Source organism: Crinia signifera, chromosome 5, assembly GCF_055691185.1.
Source record: "Crinia signifera chromosome 5, ASM5569118v1, whole genome shotgun sequence".
NCBI classification, from domain to species: domain Eukaryota; kingdom Metazoa; phylum Chordata; class Amphibia; order Anura; family Myobatrachidae; genus Crinia; species Crinia signifera.
In genome coordinates, this window is record NC_139221.1 from 228,873,160 (window position 1) to 228,895,395 (window position 22,236).

Below are 22,236 nucleotides of genomic sequence, written 5' to 3' on the forward strand. Positions count from 1 at the left end.
ATAAACCATAAAAAACAAAAAAAATAACAACTTTAACAAAGATAGCCCTACAGTTCACCTAAAAAAGATGCCGAGGGAAAAATGGAGAACTGCTCTAAAAAAAGAAACCAACAGGACTCGCAATTTGTGCATTGAATACACTTTTGGAGAGAGACACTAAAATCCCCATTGAACAGAAATGGTGAGAAGTGCAGGGTGAACTGAGTTAGCTTCGCAAAATATTTTTGGAGAAGCAACAGAGCTGAATAGAGGGAAGCACAAAATAGGAGAGAAAAGTTCACCACTCTCCAAAAAACATGCACTCTCACTGTTTTTTACGGCGACATAGGAGCATTGAATACATGCCACAGTTTTGCAGCACATGCAGTGATCAGTGATAGATGTCGCTGATGTTTGGAATGTCAGGCACAGCAAGTCTATGCGTTCACAGGCGGGTAGGAGCAGCTTAGTAGCAAGGTGCCAATCCTTTAAGTGTATGTCGGCATAATTCACTGGCTGTTTTTTTTTCTGATGAAATGGCCAGTGCCTTAGGTTGAGAAATGTCAAAAGGACTACTAAGTCCCGTCTACCCACCCATAAATGCAAAGACACTGTGGGCCAGATGCACTAAGTTTAAAAAGTGATAAAATGGAGAGTGATAACCAACCTGCCTGACATTTTTCAAACACAGTCTGTGACATGACAAGTAGGAGTTGACTTGCTGACTGTTTATCACTCTCCATTTTATCACTTTTGAAGTTTAGTGCATCTGGTTCTGTGTGCCAATGGAAGCCTCACAATTCAAAAATCACTAATCACTGCTGTAATACCATGAAAACAAACTGGTTTCGTGTTATTAGTAAGAAGAAAACAATTGTGATGACATGGAGAAGAGTAAATACACACAAGTCTCACACAAGTCAGCTCCAATGCTTGACACATTCTTGGAAATAAATGCAGAAATTCATTTCTACCCCTATTCAGAGTTGTCCACTTTCCGGAGGGCCAATCCATCCCTGGTTGGTATACTGTACTTCAAAAAAAAACAAACTACTGGTTAAGACAATTGGGTTGTTCATAGTTTGTCAACTCTGCAATAACAATATCTAAACAAGCACCATTCCCAACATAACATTTACAAGTAACGTATTTGGGTTTAATAAATAGAGGTTTAAAAAAAATTATGGTGATGTGTGAGACATTTAACTCTCTGCAGGCTTAGAATTAATCAACAAGCGAACCATGAGAGGTGGATCGAATATCTGAACATGCATAAACCTCATGAACATAAGATACTTTAATGGAATTCAATGTAAATTTAATTCAACCTTGAACTCTTGTTTGTTCAAGATTTCATTTGGAATTTGCAGACAAAGACGTTTTTATTGGAACACTTACCTCACCTGACCTAGCTTACTATTTAACACCAATCTGACAAATAGTTGACAGTTGTTTTCTTTCTCCATTGAAATAGATTAACTTTGCCATTCTGTGATATATACTCATACATGAAGCTACTGTATCTATAGGGCTTACTCACATCAGCAACAAACTCATCAGTGTTGAATGAATGTTCTGTGTGGCTGTTCTTATATTGTAAATAAAACACACCCATATATCCTACAAGGCATTTTTAACCCCTTCCCGACATTTGACGTACATTTACGTCATGGTCGGGATGTACTTCCCGACACATGGCATAAATGTACGTCATGCCATTTAACTGTCACCGCGTCTATAGACGCGGTGACAGAGGGACGATGTCTGCTGTCCCTGACAGCAGACATCTTCCCTCATTGCCCAGGGGGGGCAGCGATGCCCCCGCCCATCGTCGATCGCTGTGATTGGCTGTTCAATGTGAACAGCCAATTACAGCGTTTTCTGTGTACCGGCGAATAACGTTCGCCGGTGACACAGGGATCGGTGGTGATTGGTGCTGTTAAGTACAGCACCAATCACCACCGGGTGTAAGGGTGTCACTGGTGGTCACCCAACCTCACCCCACCTGCCCCCAAAGGCTGTGATTGGTCCGTCGGACCGACGGACCAATCACAGCCATTACACCTCAAATAAGATAACGCAGACAGCCCTGCAGCCGCCATTCCGGTCAGGAACAGCGTGCAGAGCGGTCTCCGTGCCCATCTGTGCCCTATACTGACCTGATCAGCGTTGGTGGCATCCGTGCTGCCAGCTACTGGTTGCTTCCTGGTTGCTCTTGCTTCCTGTCAGCTTGTGCTGCTGCTGCAGCATCATTGTGTCAGAGATATAGATATTGTGTGATATAATTTTGTATCTGCTGCCCCCTGCTGCCCCCCTTTTGTGCTGATCAGTATAAACTAACTGATCAGCACCTTTTTTGGGGTGCAGGTTTTTTTTTTTTATATATACCCTGTCAGGTTGCACCCACAGTTGTGTGCCTGCTGCCCCTCACTGCTAATCAGTGTTGCATCACTGATCAGCATTTTTTTTTTTTTTGAGGGTGCTGTGGGGTTTTTTTTTTTTTTTTACACCCACAGTGATTTTGTGGGTGTCCTGTGGCCGCAGAGCGCTGATCAGTGACGTACATCACTGATCAGCATTTTTGGCACAGGGTTGATCCAATTTTTTTCTTTTTGATCAAATTACTGTTGCCTTTGACTCATCAGCATTTTTTTGTAATTTTTATTTTTTGGAGGGTGCTGTGGAGTCTTTTTTTTTTTATTTTTTTACACCCACGGTGCTTTTGTGGGTGTCCTGTGGCACTTACACGTGTTAAAGCACTACATACACACTACATACCCCCCGTGTTGAAATAAAGTTTGTACCCCCCCTACACTATACACGTGTTGAAACACTACACTTAAAAATAATAAAAATGTCCCAATCATCGCAAAGACTGTTTTCAGCGGAGGAGGCATATGCCCTTCTTGCCTCTGACACTGACACAGCCAGTGAAGTAAGCGATGAATTGGCATTTGTCTTAAGCTCCTCTTCCTCCTCTAGTGATGAGGGACCCCCTCAAAGACGCCCCCGTAGAGCAGCTGAGCCCCCCCCCCAATGATTGATCTCGTATGGACCCCACCACCAGACAATTTTGAGCCCCAGGTTCCTGAGTTTTTGGCCAACCCAGGAATCCAATTTGATAGTACAGGCCTCAAAGAAATTTACTTTTTCAAAGTCTTTTTCTCTGATGATTTTATAAATTTAATGGTGGACCAAAGCAATTTATATGCCCAGCAGTTTATTGCCCAAAACCCCACGTCATCATTTGCTAGGTGGACCCCTGTAGATGCAGTAGAGATGATGACGTTTTGGGATCTGGTTTTACATATGGGCATAGTTAAAAAGCCAGAAATTAGGCAATAGTGGAGTACAGATGTTCTGTACAGCACCCCACTTCATCGTATGGCCATGACCCGGACTCGTTTTGAGACGATCCTTAAATTTTTGCATTACAACGATAATGCACAGTGCCCACCCAGAGATGATCCCACCTTTGACCGGCTATTCAAAGTCAGGCCGGTCATTGATCATTTCAGCGCCAAATTTGCTGAGATGTACATCCCCCAAAAATTCATTTGTGTAGACGAGTCACTTATACATTTTAAAGGAAGGGTTAAATTCCGCCAGTACCTTCCCAATAAGAGGGCAAGGTATGGCATAAAAATGTATAAACTGTGCGAAAGTACCTCAGGGTACACCCACAGGTTTAGGGTATATGAAGGGAAGGACACAAGAATTGAACCGCCAGAATGCCCCCCCTCCCTCGTAGGTGTTAGTGGAAAGATTGTCTGGGATTTAGTGCACCCCTTCCTGGATAAGGGTTATCACCTCTATGTGGATAACTTTTACACCAGCATCCCCCTGTTTAAGGCCCTTGGTTCAAGAGGTACAGAAGCTTGCGGTACTGTGCGCAAGAACCAAAGAGGCCTCCCAAAAACGCACGTTGCCCAATTACTGAGAAAGGGTGAAAGCAGGGGAATATGCACCGAAAATATGTTGTTGGTCAAATATAAGGACAAGAGGGATGTCCTTATACTGACAACAATTCACGGAGACAGTACCACCTCCATCCCTGTACGAGGTACCAGTACCCACACCTCAAAACCTATTTGTATCCTTGATTACAATAAGTACATGGGCGGAGTGGATCTTTCAGATCAGGTACTGAAGCCGTACAGTGCCCTGCGGAAAACAAAAATATGGTATAAGAAGCGGGCCGTGTATATCATCCAGATGGCACTGTATAACGCTTATGTACTATTCCGTTCTACCAGCCAGACGGGGACATTTATGCACTTTCAAGAGGAAGTCATAAAGGGCCTAATATTTGGGAACCAGCAGGCAGAGGGCCCCAGTACTTCTAGTACTGGCCCCAGTACTTCTAGTACTGGCCCCCATATTGTATCAGGGCAGCATTTTCCTAACGAAATCCCCTCCACTGGAAAAAAGGGCAGGACACAAAAAAAGTGCAAAGTTTGCTATAAAAAGGGAATACGAAAGCAAACTATTTTCCACTGTGAAACTTGCCCTGACAAACCCGGCCTATGTATGAAGGAGTGCTTTAAAATATACCACACATCTATGGATTATTAGGTTCATCATTTCACCGTGCTTCGGGGGTCTTGCTAATGCGACATAGCACCCACCATTCATTCCACCAGAATGTGTGCTGCAAAATCCAAATATCACTCCTTCCCTTCTGAGTCCTGCCATGCACCCAAATGGTATTTTTTGGTCACATATGAGGCATTGCCGTACTCGGGAGAAATTGGGGCACAGATTTTGGGGTACTTTGTCTCCTTCATTCCTTGTGAAAATGAAAAATTTTGAGCCAGAACTGCATTTTTGTGTAAAAAAATGTAATTTTTCATTTTCACAGCCCAGTTGTACCAAAATTGGTGAAACCCCTGGGGGTTTGAAATGTACACTATACCCCTAGATGAATTCCCTGAGGGGTGTAGTTTGCAAAATGGGGTCACTTGTGGGGGGGTTCCACTGTATTGGTGCTTCGGAGGTCTTGCTAATGCGACATAGCACCCACCATTCATTCCACCAGAATGTGTGCTGCAAAATCCAAATATCACTCCTTCCCTTCTGAGTCCTGCCATTTTTTGGTCACATATGAGGCATTGACGTACTCGGGAGAAATTGGGGCACAGATTTTGGGGTGCTTTGTCTCCTTCATTCCTTGTGAAAATGAAAAATTTTGAGCCAGAACTACATTTTTGTGTAAAAAAATTTAATTTTTCATTTTCACAGCCCAGTTGTACCAAAATTGGTGAAACCCCTGGGGGTTTGAAATGTACACTATACCCCTAGATGAATTCCCTGAGGGGTGTAGTTTGCAAAATGGGGTCACTTGTGGGGGGGTTCCACTGTATTGGTGCTTCGGGGGTCTTGCTAATGCGACATAGCACCCACCATTCATTCCACCAGAATCTGTGCTGCAAAATCCAAATATCACTCCTTCCCTTCTGAGTCCTGCCATGCACCCAAATGGTATTTTTTGGTCACATATGAGGCATTGCCGTACTCGGGAGAAATTGGGGCACAGATTTTTAGGTGCTTTGTCTCCTTCATTCCTTGTGAAAATGAAAAATTTTGAGCCAGAACTGCATTTTTGTGTAAAAAATGTAATTTTTCATTTTCACAGCCCAGTTGTACCACAATTGGTGAAACCCCTGGGGGTTTGAAATGTACACTATACCCCTAGATGAATTCCCTGAGGGGTGTAGTTTGCAAAATGGGGTCACTTGTGGGGGGGTTCCACTGTATTGGTGCTTGGGGGGTCTTGCTAATGCGACATAGCACCCACCATTCATTCCACCAGAATCTGTGCTGCAAAATCCAAATATCACTCCTTCCCTTCTGAGTCCTGCCATGCACCCAAATGGTATTTTTTGGTCACATATGAGGCATTGCCGTACTCGGGAGAAATTGGGGCACAGATTTTGGGGTGCTTTGTCTCCTTCATTCCTTGTGAAAATGAAAAATTTTGAGCCAGAACTGCATTTTTGTGTCAAAAATGAAATTTTTCATTTTCACAGCCCAGTTGTACCACAATTGGTGAAACCCCTGGGGGTTTGAAATGTACACTATACCCCTAGATGAATTCCCTGAGGGGTGTAGTTTGCAAAATGGGGTCACTTGTGGGGGGGTTCCACTGTATTGGTGCTTCGGGGGTCTTGCTAATGCGACATAGCACCCACCATTCATTCCACCAGAATGTGTGCTGCAAAATCCAAATATCACTCCTTCCCTTCTGAGTCCTGCCATGCACCCAAATGGTATTTTTTGGTCACATATGAGGCATTGCCGTACTCGGGAGAAATTGGGGCACAGATTTTGGGGTGCTTTGTCTCCTTCATTCCTTGTGAAAATGAAAAATTTTGAGCCAGAACTGCATTTTTGTGTAAAAAAATTTAATTTTTCATTTTCACAGCCCAGTTGTACCAAAATTGGTGAAACCCCTGGGGGTTTGAAATGTACACTATACCCCTAGATGAATTCCCTGAGGGTGTAGTTTGCAAAATGGGGTCACTTGTGGGGGGGTTCCACTGTATTGGTGCTTCGGGGGTCTTGCTAATGCGACATAGCACCCACCATTCATTCCACCAGAATGTGTGCTGCAAAATCCAAATATCACTCCTTCCCTTCTGAGTCCTGCCATGCACCCAAATGGTATTTTTTGGTCACATATGAGGCATTGCCGTACTCGGGAGAAATTGGGGCACAGATTTTGGGGTGCTTTGTCTCCTTCATTCCTTGTGAAAATGAAAAATTTTGAGCCAGAACTACATTTTTGTGTAAAAAATTAAATTTTTCATTTTCACAGCCCAGTTGTACCAAAATTGGTGAAACCCCTGGGGGTTTGAAATGTACACTATACCCCTAGATGAATTCCCTGAGGGGTGTAGTTTGCAAAATGGGGTCACTTGTGGGGGGGTTCCTAACTTTTAGCATCTTATGGTGCCTAGAAACCTACATGGTGCCTAAAAAATAATCTCATAAAAAGGAGGCTCCAAAATCAAGTAGGTGCTCCTTCTATTATGAAGCCTGTGGTTTGGTCAACGTGCAACTAGGGCCACATATAGGATATTTATGAAAACAAAAGAATTGGGGGAATCAATTTTTAGTCACATTTCTCTAGTAAAATCTACTGTGTTCCTTAGAAAAATGTATTAAAATTGCAAATCTGCAAAAAAAATGAAATTTTGAAATTTCACCTACACTTGTTTTAATTCCTGTGAAACACCTAAAGGGTTAACAAACTTCCAAAATGCTGTTTTGAATACTGTGAGGGGTGCAGTTTTTGAAATGGCATCATTTATGGGGGTGTCTCACATACAAGTCCCTCAAAGTCACATCAGAACTGAACTGGTCCCTAAAAAAATCAGTGTTTGAAATTTTCTTGAAAATTTGAGAATTTGCTATTCATATTTTAAGCCTCCTAGTGTCCAAAAAAATTAAAAGGAGGTTGAAATAATGATGGAAACATAAAGTATACATATGGTCTATGTTAGTTATTAACTATTTTGAGTGGTATGATTATTTGTCTCACAAGCAGAAAATTTAACATTTTGCAAAATTTTCAATTTTTTTACGACATTTTGGTATTTTTCACAAAAAAACACAGACTGTATCGACCAAAATTTACCACTAACTTGAAGTACAATGTGTCACGAGAAAACAATCTCAAAATCACTGGGATAAGTAAAAGCAAAAAAAAGTTATCCCCACTTAAGTGATACATGTCAGATTTGAAAAAAAGGGCTCTGTCAGGAAGGCAAAAACAGGCTGTGTCGGTAAGGGGATACACATTGGTTTATGTACAATTTTGTAGTATTTTTTTAAAATGTTTGGATCAGTAACAAATAATCCAATAGGATTTATTTAGAGACGCCATTCCCAGGTTCTGGATCCAATTTCAATCCAGGGATTGGAGACCAATAGTGTTTGATCCACATGAAGTTCAACAAGTGCTTAGTAATCAGTAATTATGTGGACCTGCCTTGCCTTTACTGTATTATAAAACTAAAGGTCTGGTGAGGTCTACTCTCCCTATTTTGGTTGCTTTGACTGGTGCTCAAAGGAACTCTGAACATGCATTGGTCAAACATCCCAGCAACACCCATGGCTAATTGAAAGAAAAAAGTTATTGTTTTTGTATGCACGGCCCCCTGCTGTGTGAACTGACTGTCAGAGATAGTGCGGGAACAACAATTCCAGCTGTCTAAATTGATAGCTGCTGCTGTAGGTGTCAGAATGGTCTGTGCTACAGTGCTACATACATTTACTGGCATGTCCACGCTCTCGTGATCATAGGAGTGCCTATAAAGATGCATTTTGCACTGTAAACTCCATACCTATAATACATCTATCCCACTGTCATACTTGCATACTGTCCTGGAATTCCCAGAAGGCTCCCAAAAGCCAGGGGGATCTCCCACCTTCCCTACCCCAAAAAGGTGGACAAATATCTTGCTTTCCCGCTAGCTTCCTGGCTCCCACTAGGCCGCCCACAACAGAGTACAAGTGGGTGGTCCAAGGTGAACTTAACAACGCGATTTGTGCTGAATTACATCGTCGTAGCCCCATCTCCTCTATACAGTGCGCCACTGTATGCCCATTGTTTGGACAAAATCTCTGCACATGCAGCTTCCACGGCTCACAGAAGTATCTTCACAGCAGGCTTCAAAAACGTTCTCATCCCACACAGCTCTGGTGAGGACTGTTCAGCACTTGCAAAGTAATTCCTACAGGATGCCAACTCCAATAAGCTCCAGTTCTAGTGGGCCCCTCTTGTCTTAGTGGGAACTTGTTCTGCTCACTGCTTTCAAACAAAAGCATACAGAAGAAACTCCTCATTCAGCTTACCTCAGGCCGGGTACACACTTAAATGATTGCCATTCTTGAAGGTGGTTGAGACAAATTCCATTCATGCAAGACTATCTGAGATTGCCCATACACAGAGGAACAATATCTTGTTCCAGCCTACATTAACCTGCACCACTTTACTCACACTATCTTTTGATTGACCCTACAGCATTACTATAGTCTTGGATCTTGCTGTGGCAACTATCAATTAATGTGATACCTCACAGACTTAAGGAGTGTCACAAAGAATAATTAGATAATGAAGATGAGTGTACACAAATGTCCTAATATACAATCATAATAAAACATCATCTGATGAAGATCTGTGGGTTATTCAGAATCAAAAGCAAGTCAGCTATCTCCAACACAGCTTAATGGGTGTAATTAGGAATGGTACACATATCATACTGTATGCATGAAAATGGATTGTCCTTGCATAGGATATGTCTAGTTGTCTACCATGGAATCATAGGTGTATTTATAATGGGTTCAGTGTGTGTGGTAGACACAGGCCACCATATACCCTGCACCCATGTTCAATTACTTTGCATTACTGCTCCAGCAGAACTCACTTGGAAAATTGTGCATCGGACAGTTTCCCAGTAATTCATACATGTGCACTAGAGATCCATCACTAGAAACATGGGGGCACCATATTTCTGGAGACCTGTGCATATTTAATAGAGGTTAGTTGCCGGGAACATCGCGGGCACCATGTTTCTAGAGACCTGCACATGCAGTGAGTCTACCATGCCACAGAGCGTAGGGGGTACACCTGGTGTGTGCTCCTCTCTTAAACCACCCCTACATGGGATCTTGCCTTGAGCGTGGAGAAGATGGAGAGCTCTGGCTGATTTCAGATGGATCTTTTGCACCATGGTAAGGGTTGGTGCACTGCAGTCCATGATGGTGAAGATGATGGCACTTGTGCAAGCTGGTGTATAGGACAGTGCAGACGTAGGGATGTGACTGACTGAATACAGATGGAGAACTACATTTATTTTCAAGCATGCTATGTGGCCACAGATACACTCACATTAAGCCTCTAAAACAAATCAGAATGCTCTGGGTTTACAGAACGTGTTGCTTTATCTCTACAAAATTCTGAAATTTATTGTTTTATAGTGAATAATACAGTATTGCTTCTATGTTACACCCACTGATACATTAGGGGCACAGTAATACAATAGCCTACAATAGGAAGACACTTGACTGTGTAACAATGCCTTTAGCTGAAACCACTGCCAAGATGCAGATACATTTCATCACAAGTACAGAAGCAGGATATGACTTTCAATCTAAACCAGGTTTAGAAAGAATACAAAGGAAATAAGAGATTTAAGGCAATAGTCAAATCAAAACCACGAGGCCATGAGCTCTGTGTATTCAGTTAAACAATCATGGATTTTATCCCATTTGACTGCTGCTACCGATTCAGGTAACCCCTTCATCCAAGCAATATGATGCAATAATCATATATAGAATCCTAGTAATGCTAACATTTCTTACCAGTTATTTACATTGCGCACACATATTCTGCAGCGCTTTACTTTATATTTGTCCATTCCCATCAGTCCCTGCCCCAGTGGCATTTATGTTATCCCCTAGCTAGATACATGTAACATACCCCCCCAATGGAAAAATCAATAGATGGGGAGTGTCTTGCAAATGGATTTGCAGCTAATCGCCGTCCCAGCTAATTTTCGCAAGCAATTTGCAAGCTTGCACGGGGCGGCTGGGTGGCACATACAGTAGCTGATCCAGGGTTGCCGACTTTGTTATTCTCCTCTCCGGGAGAAGCCCGGAGAGGAGAGTTTCAGCAGCCGCTCAGGGGGCGGGGCTTTAGCGTGACACCACTAAGCCCCACCCCCATGATGCTAAACCGGTAAATTTACGGATCTCCGTGGAGGGGGCGGGGCTAAAATGACGCGATTGTGTCATTTTAGCTCCGCCCCATCCTCTGAGACCCGACGATTGCGGCATTTTAATGCTGCGATCCGGGGGACAGCGGGGGTGCCCCCTGAATCTGGGAGGGTTGCCCACCCCTCCGGGAGCCGGGAGGGGGGACCCGATTTTCGGGAGACTCCCGGAAATTCCGGGAGGGTCGGCAACCCTGAGCTGATCTATGGGCTCTGCAAATTAGCAGCACAGCAGTCAGGTGTGAATCAGACCCACATTGACTAGCCATCCTGTTTTTCCGTATAATAGGAAATGTGTGACTGCGCTATATTGTTTATGCAGCTCCAATCTAGATACGTATTGTATATGTAAGTGTGTGGCAGCTGGCTTCCGGTCGGTGGCTCTCAGTGTGTATGATCGCACACGCTGAGAGCCGCCGACCGGAAGCCAGCTGCTGCGCACTTCCGAGATGTGGAACAGGAACGGACCAGAGCCGCAAAGATAAGGGCCGAAGAACTGAACAGCGCAACCTTCTATGGGCGCTCCCCAGACTTCCAACTGTGCACCAGGTAGGATAGGGAAAGTTTAGTACCTCCTGGACACCTTGGATATAAAACATACATGCCAACTTTTTGAAACTCCTCTCTGGGAGAAGCCCGGAGAGGAGTGAAAGGGGGGCGGGAAGAGGCTTTGTTTTGGGGGCGGGGCACGGCTGATGTCACCAAGCCCTGCCCCCATGACAGGCTGCAGCATCAATATGCAGGTCCGTGGATGGGGGAGGGGCTAAAATGCTGCGAAATTATGCTAATTGCGTCATTTTAGCCCCGCCTCCTCCCCGCGGACATGCAAAATTCGTAGTTTTAGACCTTGGGGAGAGGGGGAGCAGGGGCTCGGCAAAAAAATGGGGGGGGGGACACACTTGCCCACCTTCCCGGGGGGCCGGATAGGGGACCCGATTTGCGGGACCCTCCCGGCCATTCCGGGAGGGTAGGCTAGTATGATATAAAAGAAAAAACGGCAAAATCCCAGCTCCAACAACCATACACAAAAGAGTTGTACACAATTGCTTTAACCCTTGTTTTTCCTGTTTTTCTGTATGCCGACACAGTAAATGCTGCAGCCTTGCTAAATATTAATTTCACTTAAATTTAATGCAGTCTGTGTGTGTACCTCATATGGTTTTGAATATGTGATCCCTTTGTTCTTGTATTTAAACATGTATTTGTTGTCTCGTTAAAACAGGGTTTAATCCTATCATGTACTTCAGGTGACAACAATGATTCCATATATCAATCTACTCTTCCTATCTTTGTTCGTCTGGGGCCAAACATATTCCCAATTAACAAATCATCATCTAGGTAAGAGAATTATTTTTAATATTGTATACTGTACATTTACAGGACAGCATAATATAGCACATACTTTACATAGGCTTGCTGCACAGAGACACTCTTGTCCCACAAGTTACAGTCCAATCTCCTGATGCTTCTACTTCACTCTCTCAGTATTCACCAATCTCTCATTTAGCGGCACAGTTATTAATAATCACATTTGCAGTGCGATCTGGGAACAATATTAGCATTGCATGCGATTATACTGGGTAAATGTATTAACGGGCACCTGCAGGTTTCAGATCCCATCCTTGCGATGTTCGATGTGGTATTAGGACTAATGAGCAAGCAGGACTAATGGTTGATGTACTGTATAACTGGTTAAATTGGATAGATATGTTGTTTGGGGCACATAGTGCTATATTCTAGGTAAAGGGGGCAATGGTAAACATTAAATGAGGCTGGTGTAGAGTTGCATGCAGCTGCATCCCAAATCCCAGGGACAAAATGATCCCATCAAAAAAGCCACAATTGTGTGCATATGCAGAATGGCAATTATGTTATGTCACTGTTGACAAATGTAACATACGTGTGACTCTGGGGTGAGTACTGTATCAAGAGCTTCAGGTAAGTATGGTGAAAGTGCCAGATATGCTTCCTTTTAGATCTTAATACTATGTTTATCGGGATCACTTCAATTTCACCATTCTACAAGTAAAAGAATACGCAGAAAGTTTCACATTTCTAAAAATGTACACAACAATAATGTTAGATATGGATTATTTAACTGGATCATTGAAAGAAGCTCACCTCCGGCTCAATTAATTAGTTATTTAGCACATTCGATACAATTTAGAAGCCTCTTATACATCGCAACTCTTATGATGTAGTAAATCAACAAAGATATATAACTTTTTATACTAATTATACTAATTTTTGTTGTGTGGACAAAACCATGTGCACTGCAGTTGGGGCAGACGTAACATGTGCAGAGAGAAGTATAGCTGGGTTCACACTATAAGATTATCTTTCCAATCTGACTGGTTGGAATGAAAATCTGGATATTTCTGGGAGCAAATGATGATTGACCATTTGTTCCAAAACATCGAGAACACACAAATATGGTCAGACAAATTGATTAAATCCTTTTGATTTAACCAGTTTATACAAATGACCATTTTTTGTCCATTTTTCAGATTTTGGGACCAAACGGTTGATTGCAGTTTCTTTCCAACCAATCAGATTGGAAAGATAATCATAATGCCCCATACACATGGGGTGACTTCAGCCTCTTGCTGAGCAGTGTCATTTAGCACAGATCGCTCAGCACACATCGCTGACATACATGCTATGCACCAGCGATGCCTGCTGAGCGATCTCTGCTAACTAGTGTTCTCTGGTGAAAACCCTGGCGATCTAACTAGATCTTGATTTGGTAAGGTGATGGCGATGCATGGGACCATCTGTCGCTTAGGGGCATAAACAAAACGCAATCCATGCTTAATTTCTAAGCAATCTAGACAGATCTTTTTGAAATAGGGCTAAAATTGCCACTTCAGTTAGATTTTGGTGGGCGGTGTTTGAATTGAAATCTAAGTTGCAGAGTAAAAATAAACCAGCCAGTATTTACCCTGCACAGAAACCAAAAACTCACCCAAAGCTAACTGCACATGTTACATTTACCCCAACTGCAGTGCACACGGTTTTGTACATTTGAGAAAAATGTGCTATAGTCTGAATTAGGCCCACTATTCAGTATCTGGCCACTAAATAAGGCAGATATCTGATCAGTTTATCTGTAAATAGTTTTGGACAGTCAGATTAACTGGAACAAAATAGGTGCCCTTCACTGCAATGGACTCTGCTTCACCTGCACTGGTGTGGATCAGTTGGTCACCAGCAAGTTGTTAAACAGTCATTAGGTTGACATGTGTCTAGGTCGCCATGAGTCTAGGTCGCCTGGGCCATAAGGTCGACAGGGTCATTAGGTGGACAGGGGTACAGTCGACAGGGTCATTAGGTCGACATGGGTAAGGTTGACAAGGTCATTAGGTCGACATGTTTTTTTTATTATCTAAAAAAAACACAAAAAAAACCCCACTAAAACGTACCACCGCATCCCCTCGCATGGCACTAATTTATTCTCCCGCCTCGCCCTAGTGGATGGTAGGGCATGATACACCACCTGTCGGCACATGTCGGCTCAAAAAACAGTAAAAAAAAATTGTCGACCTAATGACCCATTTCGACCTAATGACCCTATCGACCTAACCTGTGTCGACCTAATAATCCTGTCAATCTAACTCATGTCTTCCTAATGACCCTGTCTCCCTAACCCATGTCGACCTAAAGTCATGTCGACCTAAACTCAAGTCAACCTATCTGCATTTTGACCTAGTGGTGTTGACCTACCTGCTGGTGACCCAATGACCGTATTCCCACCTGCACAAGGTATTACTAATTCCCAACTAGCTGCATTTTTACCAGTATATTAAAACAGGCACTGCCTTTACATATGGTAGTTATGATTGCCTTAAAGTAAAAGGTTGGGGTTTTTTTTTGGTCTAATCAGCCAAAACTTTTTGAGAATCTTGCGTGAGACATAGAATACACTGTTAGTATAAGGTTTTGGATTTCAGTCCCGGTAGACATCACATAGTTTTTCTGCAATATACATTAACATAATGGCCTCTCTTTGGAATTTGCTAAACTGACTGTTGGCTGCACTGATTATCTTTGCAGACTGCCCAGCTGATGTGTTTATTGTCCTGGACACATCAGAAAGTGTTGCTCTCAGAGCCCCACCTTATGGATCCCTAGTAGAAAATATTAAGGCATTTGCAATTGAGCTTGTGAATCAGATGAACAGCAGGTAAGAATTTAAAGCAAGTAAATCATGAGTTGTATTGCACAAATCTGAAGACATTCTGAGATTATGCTTTCGATTACAGGTTTTTGGAATATTGGATTTGTTTTACCTTTCTTGAAAGAACAAGAATGAGACAGGAATGTTATAGAATATAAGGTACTTGTTTCCTAGCACGGCGCCCCCGAATTTGATCGCAGTGCATCTTATGCAATCGCATTCAGGGCCGGTGCAAGGCTTTTTGACACCCTAGGCAAAATGTCTGTCAACCGCCCTCATGTGCATACAGTATATAATACATCCAAACACTGCCTCTCTCCTACATACATCCATACAATTGTACACTGCATCCATATCAATCCCCTTCCCCTCTCCAGCCACCGAACCTCTTGCCTGGAGGATTTAGGAGGGTAGACAACTGTACCCACTGGACTCTTTTTATTGGGCTGTGACAGAAGACAAAATAGATGGTACTGGTGCTGCAGCATGTTGCAGTGAAGGTGATAGATGCAGTCACAGGTGTGCAGTTGACATTTTCATTTTTTGGGTTGTAGTTTGGACCCCTTTATTGGACCTTGTGGCAATTGCATTGTGTATCTGTAAACAGACTTCTCTATGGTGCATGTGCTCTCTATTTCCGGGTTGCCGACTTTCAAATGCTCCTCTCCGGGACAAGCCCGGAGAGGAGACTTTCATTACCCGTTCGGGAGGGGGCGGGGCTTGACTGTGACATCATTAAGCCCCGCCCCCATTACAGGAGATAGCCGCAATCACTGATCTCCATAGAGGGGGCGGGGCTAAAAGACACGAGTGTGTCATTTTAGCTCCGCCCCCTCCTCTGAGACCCACGGATTGCGGCATTTAAATGCCGCAATCGGGGGGCTCAGTGGGGGTCCCCCTGATTCCGGGAGGGTTGCCCACCCTTCCGGGGGGCCGGGAGGGGGACCCGATTTTCGGGAGACTCCTGGTAATTCCGGGAGGGTTGGCAACCCTGCTCTATTTAAGTGTTTGAAAGGTATTACAGATTAATACTTTTAACCTGTAATAAATATAAACATGTTAGGAAGTCAGCATTGTCTCCAGCTGTAAACTACATTCCTCAGGGGGGGGGCAAGCTAGAAGCCCAGCTGCACTAAATCTTAATGACACTCTGCTAGGTTATAAGGACAAAAGGGTCAAGGTGAGGGTGCTTGGGCTGACTGGGACACGTATGTGAGAGAAGCTAAAGGGAGAGAAGGAGGAGGAAGAGGGGGGTGCCGACAATAACGGGATATGTACAACAAGCTCAGCTGTGAAAGTCTCACTGCTGGTGCAGGCTGTGTCAGTCTCCAGCAGTGTGAAACGGAGTATGTACCTTAGTGCAGAACTCAGGAGGATGCAGCCAGTATGCACACATTCTGGTGGGCGGGTGACACAGTAGTCACTCAGCTCCGTGCTGCTTCCGTTCTGCTCTGCTCTAGCCTCTTCCAGCTTCTCTCCCATGCGGGTGCTCTCCTGAACATTGTGCACGATGATGTCACACCTGCATTGGCATTCTGGGAAGGTGGGAGCGACTGTGCAGCTCCATCAGTCAACAGTAGCTGCACTGTGCGGCCGCATCGTAAAAATTAGTTTTAACTGACAGTGGACTGACAGGTAATCCAGCTTTGTGCTAGTAACGGGCGTGAGGTCAGGCAGGTGGGCGGCTGCTGCTGTTGAGGGGCAGGAGGTCGGGCGGCTGCTTCTAGTTAAGGCACAGTGAAAACTGCAAAAATCTGACCTACTTGAGTTAAACAAAGTGCGCCCTCTAGTGGCCGCCGCCCTAGGCAGCTGCCTGAAGCTGCCTAATGGTAACGCCGGCCCTGATCGCATCGCATGCAATATAGCGGCATGCGATGCATGCGATATGATGTGATTCTTAATTGTACAAGCACCCCAACGCATCCTCCGACCTTTTCATACCCCCACTTACCATGTCGGCGTGGAGTTGATTTTAGATAGTGTGGCGAGAGCCACACTATCTAAAATGGCATCGCAGCACATGCCATTTGCTGGCATGCGATATTTCATTGTACAAGCACTACTGTTAATTTAACATGAATATTGCATCGCATCGCATCCCACTAAATACGGTATGCGATGGGCGCCGTGCTAGGAAACAAGTACCGAATATAATAAATGTTTAGGTTGAAGGAAACCATTAGCAATAAGAAAAATTTGCAGTTCTGACGATTATCTAAAGACCACGCATGCACATGGTACGCAGTGAGCATGCACGAGCCCTCCTTGCCAAGGCATCATTTTAAAACAGTGGTTCCCAAACTTGTCCTCAAGGACCCCCAACATTCAGGTTTTCCAGATCAACCAGCAGGTGCACAGGTGCACTCGTTATTCATTGACATTTTTTAACAGATCGACGGTGTAGTTAATTATTTCACTTGTAATTTTGTGACGAGACCTGGATAATGTGCACTGTTGGGAGTCCTTGGGGACTGAGTTTGGGAACTACTGTTTTAAAGTGTATTCAACCCAGAGGCGTAGGGAGGGTGATCCGGCGGAGCACAAGCTTCGGAGCAGCCTGCTCCCTCCTCCGTCCGCTCCATGCTCTGCCCGGCTGAGCTCAGCTGCCACCCTGTCCACTGCTATTAAGTCTCCGCTAGCCAATAGGCGCTTGCGGTCCAGCAGCCAATCAGAAAGCAGCATTGATGGCTGCTGGACCGCAAGCACCTATTGGCTAGCGGTCCAGCGGGAGACTTAATTGAAAATAGCTGCGGACAGGGGCAGAACAGGGAGTGGGCGGGGAGGAGGCAATGAGCAAATTAAGACCCCCTTGGCAACGAGCAAATAAAGTCGCCCTTGGCAACAAGCAAATTTAGTCCACCTTGCCAATGAGCAAATTTAGTCCCCCTTGGCAAGGTGCAAATTTAGTCCCCCTTGGCAACGAGCAAATTTAGTCCCCCTTAGCAACAAGCAATTTTAGTCCCCCCTGGCAACAAGCATGAAGCCCCTTGGCATCGAGTATGAAGCCCCTGAGATCGAGCATGAAGTTCCTAGCTGTGAGGTTCTCCCACCACGCCCTTGTGGATGGTAGGGCATTATTTATTATTTGGAATAAATTGTGTCTTTTACAAGCTATATCCTGATCCGTAAATCTTTTGAATATATCCTGGGAGAGGAGGAGGTCTAAAGATACCCTTAGAGGCATATAGGGCCTCTGTGAGATTTGCGTCCATTGTTAAAGGGGGCGTGGTGTGAAGGTGTTTTGTCATCCAGAGAAAATTCAACACTATACATCTAAAGAAACCTTGATATGCAAATAGAGCCTGTTGTTAAGGTCAGTATCTACTTTAAGGATTGACCGGATGGTCAAAGAAGAAAAGGATTTTTATTATTCATCACCTGCACAAGAAGGAATCCCTGGTATACATCCAGTGAACGAAGAGCCATACCCGAAAGAAACCTTTTTGTGCACCTCCACTAGGTCAGTTTGGTGGTGAGGGGTGCCGGATGAATAATGAAAATACTCCATTGAACACTTGTACTGGTGATATTGAAATATATCTTAATTAGGACAGCACTGTACTTCTTTGTATTTGTTGTTAACGTGTAAGATTGTGGAAGACTCTGAAGTACAGGCCTAGCCGCAGGGCCGGTGCAACAAGGCACCGGAGCACCCCAGGCTCACCCGCTCCATCGGGGGGATGCGCTCCACTGGGGGGGGGTGTCGGGGTTAGAGATGCGGTGATGGCCGCAGCTCTGGGCGGGCTCCAGGTGGTTCAGTGCGGGCGCTATCCATGGGCGGGCTCCAGGAGAGGGAGTACGGCTCACTCACCTGCTCCCATCTGCCTTCTTCCTGCTCTCCTCAGCGCCAGCGGGAGCTTTGCTGCTGCTTCTGCTGATCAGTACCGCCCTCCAGTGGCTGGCGCCCTAGGCAAATGCCTAAAGCTGCCTAGTGGTGGCTCCGGCCCTGCCTAGCCGCAGTCTACTGTGGCGCGATTAACGATTGGTATAACACTATTTGTATGAAATACTGTCTGTCAGCACATGTTAGTTAACAATAAAGTGAAAAACCCATGTCGACCTTTTGACTGTCGACCTTCCCCTTGTCGACCTAATGCTTGTGTTGACCTAATGTCCCTGTTGACCTAACCCATGTCAACATTCATACATGTCGACCTTCAGTCATGTCAACCTAACGCTTGTTGTCCTAGTGACCATATCCCTTACATTTGTTAGGACATGCTTACGGATATCTTACAAGAGCTTGGAAGAGCAGACACAGTCACATACAAGCAAAAGCAACTTTATTAGATATCTAGGGACTCATATGATCCAAATGTGAGGAGCTACTAAAAGGCTTTGGTTGCAGAAAAGATTATAAAGTATTATACTTTACGAACGTATGTTAATAAAATGACAACTAATGAAATGATTGCTGGGCACAAAGGGGGCATGACCAAATTAAAACACATTATTCACAATAGTAAATTTCTATTCTATTATTACTACTTACAGACATTCCAACTGTTAATACAGTACTTGTTTCCTAGAACGGCCACAATCGTTAGTAATCGTGTACCTTAAGTTAAGGTACACGACTAACGCGATGGACCCGATTTCCTTTGAAATCAGGTCCATTTTGCCGGCAAAGTCAAAATTGCGTTGATCGCGTCGGTCGCGTGCACTAACATGGCACGCGACCGACGCGACCAACGCGATTTTGCCATAGGGTTCAATGTTAAAATATTTGTAACATTGCAATCGCTTTGATCGCGTCGGTCTTGTGCCATTATAATGGCACAAAATGTGATGGACGCGATTAACAACATTTTACATAGCAAACAATGGGAAATGGGCCAATATGGGCCATCTCTCATTGTATATGCCCCCGTCATGGCTACTAATTAATGCCCCCCCATTGTGAACGGCACCCCACGATGAACGCCAACCCGAAGCGTGGCAAGCGTAGCGAGCCCGCGAGGGGCGACGGTACGCGTCCTTCGACCTTTCCATACCCCTATTATCCACGTCGGCGTGGAGTTGAGAATATAAGGTGTGGCAAGTGCAGCGAGCCACCGAGCCCGAATCGTGGCGAGGGGACGCGTATACCTGTGAAGTTATGCGTGTCCCCTTGCGGGGCTCGCTGCGCTCGCCACACTTTATATTCTCAACTCCGCGCCGATGTGGATAGTAGAGGTATGAAAAGGTCGGAGGACGCGTACCGCCGCCGCTCACCACGCTTCGGGTTGGCGTCAATCGTGGGGTGCCGTTCACAATGGGGGCATTTGAGCCATCGGGGGGTTAAAATTGGGGCCTGGGGACAATTTTACATTGCATCCAATGTAAAATAGGGTCCCAGGGACCCTATTCACATTTGAATCAATGTAAAAATCGGGTCCATCGCGTCGGTCGCATGGCATGCGATTTGGTCGCATCGCATGCGATCAACGCGATTTTTCCGACCCGATCAAAATCGGTGTGGCTGTTCTAGGAAACAAGTACCGTTAATACATTGCTTGCACCAATAATGTGCTATCATTTGCTCTTATTCAGACTCAGATTTGTACATAAACCCTAGGCTTTACATACAAGAATGAAAATAATAAATAATAATAATAAAAATGTTTGTCAGTTACTACAGTGTGGTAGGTTTAGTAGTAATAGCATACCCTCCAACAGTACCGACTTAGCCGGTACAGTACCGTTTTCTAACAGCCTGTACCGGCTAAATTGCCCTGTACCGATTGTACCATTTTTTCATGCTTCCTTCCTTTTAGGTGCAGCGCCTGACAGGCACCTCCTCCCTTCACCTCTCATTCAGGCTCAGCCGAGGAGGCTGCAGAGACTCTGGGAGTTGTAGTTTCTGATACCGGTGGCTATTCCCCAGGGAGCTTGAGGGGGAGCTGCCAACCAGAACTACAACTTCCAAGGTGCACCGAGGGGGGGACACAGCGGGCCCACCTCCCCCTGTTCCAGGACCAGGACAGACTGTCACTGGTGAACATCATGCTGTGTGGAGTGTGCAGGGCAGCAGGGAGTGGGAACAATGAAGCACAGCACAGTAGGAGAGAACCTGTGCCCTGTGAGGGACGTGGGGCAGGGCAGGTAAAGTGATTACCTGTGACTCATGTCATAATGCATCCAACAAAACCATCCAAACTGTACTATTCAAAGTATAGGAAAGGAGGTGTGGTCACGCCCCCTATTCCATAGCCACGCCCCTCTATGCTGTACAGATTTCTTCCCCTCAGATGTTGGAGTGTATGGTAATAGCTGTAGAAGCCCAGTAGACTATATATGTATATGTGGAATAATCAATACTGAATAACATCTTTAAAATGCTGTACAGTATGTAGACCACAAGTAAATAATACTAAGCCAAATGATGTAGTGACCTGTGAGTTTGTGTGCAGATTCCTCAGATGTGACCAGTTGCTGACATGGCATGCGGGAGCTCTCCACTATAGTGATGAAGTAAAGATTATCAGTGAGACGGTCAGTATGGACTCCGGCATGTCAAATCTCAAAAAAGCAATAGAAGATGTAACCTACCTTGGAAAAGGAACTCATACAGATTGTGCCATTACTGCAGCCACCGAACATCTCATAAATAGGTGAGTTTCATTAATAACACTTACTGTACCTGTGCCTGACTATATCTACTCCAATAGGCAACTAGAGGGAATATAGATGAGTCTACATAAAGTATTATAAATCGTTTAAATAGCAGATCACTGGACAAAATTGTCCTCAAAATGTGCACTGTAGGTGGGGAAAATGTAACATGTGCAGAGAGTTAAGGCCCCCATACACTGGGCCGATTTGTTCCACCAGGCAGCTGCCAGGATAGTTGCCATGGTATCACATGTGATGCTAGCATGCAATACTTTGGCGTAGTCTTAAACCAGCCATAGATCTACAGATCGATTGTCAGATTGGGCTGGTTGGAACAAAATCCTGGTCATGGATGAGAGCAAATGACAGTTGACCATTTGCTTTGAAATGCTGGAAAACTGACAAACTGCCATTCAGATATTCCCAGATTTTTGTTCCAAAAAGCCCAATCTGACAATCGATCTGTAGATGTATGGCCAGCTTAAGAAATATTAAGAAAAGCTTAAGAAAAGTATTTTTGAGGGATTGGATACTACAGGTATCGGGAGTGCGCATATCAACAATCTGTGGGTGTTTTTTTGTTTTGCAGTGAAAACTCAATTCTTTCTATTAAAATATTTTACTTTTTTAAAGGGGGTGGGGGAGGGGGGTGGTGGGATTATATACTGGGGGCTCTGTGCTGCCTCGGCCCACCACTGGTTTATAACC

The 22,236-nt window shown here is 44.5% G+C and overlaps 1 protein-coding gene across 1 annotated transcript in view; it reads left to right on the top strand.

Moving 5' to 3' along the window:
* Positions 1 to 10,209: 10,209 nt before the first annotated feature.
* The window catches only part of LOC146005785 (uncharacterized), a 144,600-nt gene continuing 132,573 nt past the window's right edge, over positions 10,210 to 22,236 (top strand). The window contains exons 1-3 of the mRNA XM_083145211.1: positions 10,210 to 10,276; positions 14,811 to 14,940; positions 21,336 to 21,527. Coding sequence (XP_083001337.1) covers positions 10,210 to 10,276; positions 14,811 to 14,940; positions 21,336 to 21,527 — 389 coding nt within the window. The remainder of the gene's footprint in view (positions 10,277 to 14,810; positions 14,941 to 21,335; positions 21,528 to 22,236) is intronic.